Source organism: Galeopterus variegatus, unplaced genomic scaffold, assembly GCF_000696425.1.
Source record: "Galeopterus variegatus unplaced genomic scaffold, G_variegatus-3.0.2 Scaffold8706, whole genome shotgun sequence".
Taxonomy (NCBI): domain Eukaryota; kingdom Metazoa; phylum Chordata; class Mammalia; order Dermoptera; family Cynocephalidae; genus Galeopterus; species Galeopterus variegatus.
Window position 1 is genome coordinate 24396 of NW_007734817.1, and position 9250 is coordinate 33645.

A 9250-nucleotide genomic window follows, 5' to 3' on the forward strand; every position below is an offset into this window, starting at 1 on the left:
ATTGGTTCACATGATGATGTCCAATAAGTCTCCTAAGCTTTCATCATTCTTACTGTTTTTTCTGCCTCTGTCACCATATAATTTTCAATTATCTGTCTTTTAGTTTACTGATCATTTCTTCTGCTTTACCTAATTTGCTCTTGAACCCCTCTAGTGAATTTTTTAGTTTGGTTATTGTATTCTTCAGCTGAATAATTTCTGTTTGTTATTTTTTATAGTTTCTGTTTCTTTTTTAAAATTCTCACCTTTTTGTACATTTTTCTACTGATCTCAGTGAGCATCTTTATGATGGTTACTTTGAATTCTCTATTAGGTAAATCATATATTTCTTTTTGTTAGGGTCTGTTTCTTTGTTTGAAACATATTTTCTTTTTTTTTATCTTTCTTGATTGTGTTGGTATCTGTGTATTAAACAAAAGTCACTTCTCTCCATCTCCATGAGCTGGCCCCATACAGGAGAAGACCCTCAACAATTGTCCCAGTCAGAGATCTTGAAATCCTCTCACATTTTGTACGAATCCAACCATTTTTTTGTTGTTGTTCTTAGTTACCCCTATGCATTTATAGAATGCTGGATTATGTCAGTGCTCCAAGACAAGCTTGACTGAAGCCATTTTCTTGGGCATCCCCGTGAAATAGTTGAATTGTAGGATACTTGTCCAAATCTTTCCCTTCCCAGGGAGAATCATGGATCTGGAGTTTTTCACCTGTTGAACCTGAGCTGAGGGGAAGGGCTATGGCACTAGTGTACGGTAAATTAGACTGCCATCTTTTTTCTCACTGACCACATGGTGCCTTGAGTGTGCTGGGTTCAATCAGCATTCCAAGATAGGTAAGGCAAAAGCCATTCCTTTGAGCAGTACCTGGGAAAGTTGGGTTTTTGGATGTTTGGTCCAAATATCCCTCCCTGAGGAAAAGTTGGGACCTGGAATTTATTGTCCACTCAGTCAGTGCTGAGTTGGGGGGATGAGCTGTGGCAAATGCCTGCATGCAAGTTGAAATCATTCCAACCACTGCTTTGTTCTTTGTAGCCTCAGTGTACTGTATGTGTCAGTCTGCATCAGCTCTCTGAGACCAGAGAGATAAATGCCACTCTCTCAGATAGGAGCTGGAAAAGTTGGGATGCTAGATTTGTGCTTCAACTTCTTTACTCCTCGGGGAGTTGTGTTTATGTGTTTGCTTGTGTGTTTGTTTCTGCCCATGCACTCTGCACTGAGCCAGGGGAGGAGCTGTGGCAAGTGCCTGCACACATGTTCAATCCATTGATTGTTCTCTGTAGACCCCAGGGGACCAGCATATGCTGGGCATGCCAGCTCTCAGAGACAGGTGATATGGAGGACTCTCCCTTGGGCAGGAGCTGGAAAAGTTGGGACACTAGATGTGTTGTCCATCTTCTTCACTTCTCAGTGACAAGCTGGGAACTATGGGCACTGTGCTGGGGGTGGGTGTTATGATGAGAGGGTCTCTCTACTTTTCCTACTGGCTTTGATGTGGCTGGACTCATATTTGCCCAGAGTTCAGGAGCCTTTTAACTAGTTTCTGGGTTTCTCACAAAGAAAATTAATCCATGTGTTGAATCTGTGTGTCCACGGTGGGAAGGAGTGTCTAGCACTCTCTATTCCTTCATCTTGCTGACATTACCTCTACTGCATGGTAATAACCTCCATAAAAAGCAAAACTCAATAAGTCAGAAGAGGATAGGGGAAAACCATGTCCTCCTACTTGAAAATTCCAAAGCAGCTTGTAATTTTTTAAGTTATTTATATGATATATATTCATAGTATGACTTAGCTAAGCAAGTGAAGTCTGTGATTGATTGGAGAAGCAGGCATTTGAAAGGCTGTTGAGTTTCATGAACAAAAACTTATATCATCAACCCAATGTGAAGATCTTAGTTGTTATTGTATTGCCCAGAGATAGTTATTTAAAAATTGGCCACATTCTTTAGGAGCATATTATTTCAGAAGATATACACACACAGACAAGTGCCTGTGTTGAAACATAGACTAAAACAAAATCATGACAGATTATATGGGCTAATCTTTTCGGTTTATTCCATGTCAGAAATATAGGAAAAGGAACTCAGCAGAACTATTACTTAAGCAATTCTTTTCTTGAGGTTCATGGTTGAGATCACAGACAAAGATGATCCTTCAGATATGGGACCATCTAGAAACTCGGGAAGAATATCATCTAGGTCTTTTGGTGGATGCCCTGGAGATAAATGAAATATATGTCAAGGTTTTACCTACATTATGGAAAGAGTTAAAATCAATCTCTTCTCTCAGGTCACATTTAGGAAATTTGAGCATACAACCAACCAAGATAGAGAACTGTGAAATCACATAACACAACAGACAGTTGAGGAAATAGCAATGTTTAATTTGGAAAGGAGACAATTTAGAATTGGAATATAGGCAGATAGCTGCATTTAATATTTGAAAGACTTTTCTTCTGTGAAAATGGAGTTGTTATTCTGTGTGCCTTTATTCAGTGAATGGAAGTTAGAAGTAGGTATAGCCTTCAATACTTCATAAATTAGTGCTGAGTGAGTGATTATATAATGAACGGGTTATTGATGGAAAGAAGGATTATGACTGAAAATACTGAGTGTAGAATTTTCAAAGCATGGAATGCAATTGACGTCCTTGACTCCCATTCAAATCAATAGGCCACCTGCAGTGAAAACCTCAAGCAAATTTCCAAATATTTGCTGCAGCCCGTTAGTGAGGGCTGTGAAGTACCATTCGTGAGAGGGTGATGTTTAACTTTTCCAGCTGTGATTGGCAGGGCACCCTGTGTTACGGTTTCTATTATGTGGCATTTAAAGAACCTGCTTGTCACCAAACCAGGCAGGCTTATAGCTGTGAGCAGTTATTGTAAAATGTGGTTTAGATTTTGTCTTGGTGCCATGCATGAACAACTAAGTGTGTATTTACTGCATAGTGCCAAAATGAATTCCAAATTGGGATTATTATTGAATTTTAAATATATATATATGAATGCAATAAATTATATTCTTTTCTGTGGAAGTTTAGCGTACAGTGGGGAAGCTCAAGAAGTTTTAATTAAATTTACAATTTAATTTGTTCAATTAAATTTACTACTGTACGGTTAAATAAGAAGTGTATCATTTTCTATAAAAAAGCTAGTGTGTTTTATCTCTACCCCTACTTAGGACATTTGGGATTTTTTTTACCCCAACTTTCCCAGATGTTAGACAGGTAAATAAGATTGATTTGTCTTTCCAATGGTTAAATAAGAAGTGTATCATTTTCTATAAAAAAGCTAGTGTGTTTTAACTCTACCCCTACTTAGGACATTTGGGATTTTTTTTTACCCCAACTTTCCCAGATGTTAGACAGGTAAATAAGATTGATTTGTCTTTCCAACACAAAAATTTATGCATCAAAATGAATGATGGTCTTCAAAACAGTCACTTCTATGGTGGTAAGCTACATCCTGTTTGTATCTATATATTGTGTAATTGACTTGCCAGTTACACAAGAAAATGTCACGTTATTTACTTCACTTTTTGTTTTTGAACAAAAATAAGATTACCCAGTACACTCTTCCACCTTTTTCCAGACTTAGACATAATTGAATTTTGGCTCTTTTCAAAAATCAGAATTATCTTCAAAGAATCAAGTTTGCTACTTGGCTGTTAAAGGCGTGCCCAGGCCAGCAGTCAAGTCCGCAAAGAAGAACTTTGTAAGAGTTTGCATATAGTTACATAAGGCCACTGCTGCGAGGGACAGGGCTGCTTTGAAAGAANTATATATATATGAATGCAATAAATTATATTCTTTTCTGTGGAAGTTTAGCGTACAGTGGGGAAGCTCAAGAAGTTTTAATTAAATTTACAATTTAATTTGTTCAATTAAATTTACTACTGTACGGTTAAATAAGAAGTGTATCATTTTCTATAAAAAAGCTAGTGTGTTTTATCTCTACCCCTACTTAGGACATTTGGGATTTTTTTTACCCCAACTTTCCCAGATGTTAGACAGGTAAATAAGATTGATTTGTCTTTCCAACACAAAAATTTATGCATCAAAATGAATGATGGTCTTCAAAACAGTCACTTCTATGGTGGTAAGCTACATCCTGTTTGTATCTATATATTGTGTAATTGACTTGCCAGTTACACAAGAAAATGTCACGTTATTTACTTCACTTTTTGTTTTTGAACAAAAATAAGATTACCCAGTACACTCTTCCACCTTTTTCCAGACTTAGACATAATTGAATTTTGGCTCTTTTCAAAAATCAGAATTATCTTCAAAGAATCAAGTTTGCTACTTGGCTGTTAAAGGCGTGCCCAGGCCAGCAGTCAAGTCCGCAAAGAAGAACTTTGTAAGAGTTTGCATATAGTTACATAAGGCCACTGCTGCGAGGGACAGGGCTGCTTTGAAAGAAACAGTCAGATGTTTGCTAAAATAATGAGCTTTGTCACCTCGTAGGCTCATGGTGTCCACCATATCTTATGGAAGGGCTCCACTCTACCCGGCTGGGCTACCTGATCACGTATCTCTAGGAGACTGTGGGTGTGTCAGCCATGCTTTCTGCCACTAACACCAGTTGGAAGTGGCAGGTGCAGAGAACAATGAAAGCGACTGGAAGCAGCTGAGGGTAACTGCCCCAGCCCACCTCTCACAACCCTGCAGGGTGCAGAGGAACAGCACAGAGTGAATTAGCATGGTGGTAGCCAACTGATGGAGCCTGTCAGAGAGGCAGCAGGAGCTGTTGGGGGAAGCACTCACTGGGACTCAGGAGCACGGTGGGATTGGGTGGGGCAGGTGAGGGCCCGAGTGCAGAACAGCAGGAGACCCTTACAGTGGCTCGCCCTGTGCTATGGGACCCCAAGAGGAAGCAGCCTTCTTTTTTTTTTTGTCCTCTTTGAGACCGGCCGCACTGTGCTCAGCCAGTGAGCGCTGTGAGCCCACCGGTCATCCCTATATAGGATCCGAACCCGCAGCGGGAGCGCTGCTGCGCTCCCAGCACTGCACTCTCCTGAGTGCGCCACGGGCTCAGCCTGGAAGCGGCCTTCTTACCGTCCTGCTCTGTCTCCCTTGCCTTGCCCTGCTCTTGGCTCTGGTCGGTGGGGCTGACTTCAAATTCAGTTCATTGTTTGCCACAGGTGTGCTGAGCAGTTTTGGACAGGGTGGAGGGTATCTCATGCAACTCCAAATTCCCTACGAGTAAAGTGGGGATGATCCCTGCCCCATCCACACTGTGGGTTGCTCCGAGGATCCATGGGTCACCTGTTTTGTAAGCCGTAAACAACTATATTGTTGTTTTTTTTTCTTTTCCCTGTCATATCAAATTTGATGGTTTTTGAAGTGGCTCCTCCTGCGGTTGTTCTCATTATTAGACTGGCTGGGCATCACTGGGCCACTGGAGAGACTTTTTTAAAAGTACAGATGTCTGGGCCCTGCCTCAGGCTGAACCAGTGTCTCTTACTCTGGGGCTCAGGAATCAGTATATTTTATACTGTTTACTTATTAGTTTTACCTCTTTATTTAGCTTATTTCTTCAGTGGTGGCCCTACAATTTTAACTTTTCATGTCTAACTTCAAATAATTTGTACAACTTCGTGTATTACCTAAGAACCTTACAACAGTACACTTCAGGTCCCATCTCCTTTCCTGAGTGTGGTATCATTGTCGAACATTTTTCCTTTACATACATTATAAATCCCACAATACATTCTTTCTGTTTTTTTACTCGAAATAATCAATTACCTTTTTAAGCATTTAAAAATAAGAAAAAAATCTAGAATATTTACCTTTATTTTTATTATTTAGGTACTCACTCTTCGTGAAGATATATTTGGTATTAAAATTCTTATGCCGGCTCCCCGAGAGCAGGTCGGTTTTGCTCCTGTTCCACCCCCGGAAGCAGTGGATCTTTGCCTGGTCCCTGGGAGCAGGAGGGTTTTGTGCTCCCTCCTCACGAAACGTAAAGCTTTTGCTTCTTAAGGGAAAATGGTCCATGGAGACAGCAGGGCTTTATGCACATCCCCTAGCAGCCACGGGTCACCTCCTTCTCACCTGCACTACAGGCTTATCCCCAGACTGTCCCAGAGCACCCGATGGAGGCCCTTGGGGAAGAGCTTGTCCATTAGTGCAGTGTCTCCATGTTTGTCACCAGGGATTCCAAAGTGACACACGAGCTCAGGGGCTTCTAATGAACAAGTGATTGAGAGACATGTAGGAAAAGAGACTTCTTAGGAAGAATGTGTTTGTTAGTGTGTTATTAGAATTACAAATCTAATACAATTTTTTACTGTCTTTAAAGTGGAACATTCACAGATTAGAGTCTAATGGAAAGTACAGGTTTAGCCGCTCCTCCGAACCAGTTCTGGAATTTTTCTGGTCTTCTACTGCAAACTGCCCTCAGCTCTCTCTGACTGACTAATTGTTGTTGGAAGGGAAGGTATTTACCTAATGGTGTCCACACAAAGGCTTGGAGGCCGTTGCCTGATTTCCAGGGGTTGTTTATCCACTGAAATTTCAGTCACGATCCTCAGCTGCCCTGGAACAGGAAGGCTTTTGGCATGTGGCAGTCACGGGAAGACTCTGAGCGTGTCTCTTTCTTAGTGCGTGCACTTCCCTATTGGCAGAATCGCATCGCAAAACGCAGCAGGAAGCTGGTGGATTACGACAGCGCCCGCCACCACCTGGAAGCGCTGCAGAGCTCCAAGAGGAAGGACGAGGGTCGGATCTCTAAGGTAGGGAGCCAGCCCACGGGGCGCACTGCTCTCCATATTTCGTGACCTGTAGCAACTTTGCTTTTGAAAATGAAATGTTTCCTTTTTAGAGGAGATTGGAGTCAGGCCAGAATTTGAACAGAAACATGGTGCTTGTGGGCAGCTTTCCATGGATTTTTAATTAAAATCAGGTTTTTCATGTTATTGTAGAACTCACATGGGTGGGATTAACTCACACATCTTGGTCAGAATAAGCTTTGGCCCCTCCAGTGTTGCCAGATCAAAGGAAGTGACATGTGTGCCTGCACTTCCTTACGTGGTTGTGGTCCATGCCTAACGCTGAAGTGCACACTCCGATGGGAAGCCAAGTGTGAAATCCTCAGACCTAACTCGGAATGGTCTGAGAATACAGACATGTGCTAGATCTGCATAACATGAATTGTCTTGTGGAAAACCCACTTCAGCACTTCTGACCTTGTGTGGCAGTGACTTACGCCTGCTGACTCACTGAGGTCACCTGCTGGCCACTCTCTTTGCCTCCGGTCCTGCCTTCTCCTCTGCCTGCACACCGCAGCACTTCTGACCTTGTGTGGCAGTGACTTACGCCTGCTGACTCACTGAGGTCACCTGCTGACCACTCTCTTTGCCTCCGGTCCTGCCTTCTCCTCTGCCTGCACACCGCTGCCTGAATGGTCCTTGTCCATCACATGACTGGTTACCTTTCCCTACTGCTTACATCCTTCAATGGCTCCTGTTGCCTGTAGAAAAGATTCTAAATTCCTTAGCATGGCTGCAAGGCCTGCACAGTTTGGTTGTAACTCACCTGTCTGTCTTTACCAGCTTCCAAGTCCCCTTTCCCTCCTCTCCTCCTTCCACACACACATGTTCTCAGCCACAGCCTCCCTGACCAACATCAGTTCCTGCATAGCCACAGTAGCAGCTGCTCTTCTGCAGAGGCCACATGCCAGTCACCCTGCTCAGCACTGCGCTGCGTTACCTTCCTTAACACCCACGACAGCCTGCGAGGTGCTGAAGGTAAAGCAGTCTGACGTGTACGCACGGAGAGTAAGCCAGAGTCCCACCCCAAGGAACGCCACTTTATGTATCGTGCAGCTTCCGCACTCCCTTCTTTAGCAAACGCTCTCTGATTCGTCAAGATTCAGTTAAAATGTCACCTTGGCTGTGGAGTCTTCTCTCTTCTCTACCATATTTCCCAACAGCAGGCTCCCTAACAAGTTGTAAGTTGTTCTGTTGTGATATATCTTGTAATGTAATTATTTGGACTTCCCTCGAGACTAGGAGTTTTTTGCGGGAGCATCCACGTCCAGTATCCTGAGCAGAGCTGTCTATGTGGCAGGCAGTTCACATACTTTTGTAGAATCAGTGAATGAACCAGAAACCGCAAGAGCAACCACTGTAATCAATCCGGTTTCCTGTCCTAATGAGTCTTAATATTTCATGTTTAATTGAAAACAATGGTGTGGATTTGAACCAAAAATCTCTTCTTCCCAATTTTTTTTCAGGATGCCATAAGGCTATTTCTATTTTATATTAAATGATGCTGTTGTATATAGTGATGACTTGTTTTTTTAGTGTAAACACGTTATATATCATTTGTAGGCTGAAGAGGAATTTCAGAAAGCACAGAAAGTGTTTGAAGAGTTTAATGTTGACTTACAAGAAGAGTTACCATCGTTATGGTCGAGGTAAAGACGTTTCTGTAAAGGTTATACGTGTCCTTTTTAGGAGCTCAAGACCCATGGATTTCCCTTACCTTGTCTTTATTGTCTGTGATGCTTCAACACTGTCCAGGAGAAGAGGTCGGTATCTACATTTGCCAGTGTGGCAGCTACTTGCCCCATGTGGCCACTGAGCATTCAGAATATGGCTAGTGTGGCTGAGGAATTGAACTTTAAACGTAATTTATTTAAAATTAAATAACCACATATTCTGTTATGGCAGCTGCCATAGTGGATGGCACACAGTTTTAGGCCTTGATGTGTTTCTCATGGGGAGACCCAAATCTCAATCAGAGGGACAAGGAGAGCTGCCCTTCGTCTTGCAATGTGCCCTTTCAGCTCTTGGCAGAGCTTCCTTTATTCCAAGACTAGCTTGTCTAGTCTTCTGGCCTTGATGCCGAGCCTCCACCTTCAGCCCTGGTCTTTTAACTTGAACTCCACTCCAGTTCTGGCACTAAATATTCTTCTTATTTATAGGTATGCTTCATTTCTGTTGGAATTGAGTGCATTTTCTATTGTTTGTTCTATTTTTCCGACTCAGTGGTAGAACCAGGAAGTGTTGAGTGGAGTGGGGCCTTACATTCCTGTTTCCTCAGCACCCCCACACCAGCACCCCAGATAAGCAGAGCTGTGCCTACCCTGCCACAGGGCAGTCAAGTCCTCCAGCCCTCACTGCCACCAGAGGATTACCCATAAAATCTTCCCACTTACAAATTCTAGAACTTCTACTTATCCTCCACAATTGTAAACATTTAGAGGGTCTAGACTTGAGATTGTTCATTTCTGCTATTGTTTGGAT

General features: G+C 42.4%; 1 protein-coding gene across 1 annotated transcript in view; it reads left to right on the top strand.

Annotated features, from left to right (window-relative positions):
* LOC103608699 (amphiphysin) overlaps nucleotides 1-9250 on the top strand; it is an 81128-nt gene that overhangs the window by 21252 nt on the left and 50626 nt on the right. Inside the window, exons 4-5 of the mRNA XM_008593101.1 lie at nucleotides 6626-6733; nucleotides 8333-8418. Of these exons, the coding sequence (XP_008591323.1) occupies nucleotides 6626-6733; nucleotides 8333-8418 (194 nt within the window). The remainder of the gene's footprint in view (nucleotides 1-6625; nucleotides 6734-8332; nucleotides 8419-9250) is intronic.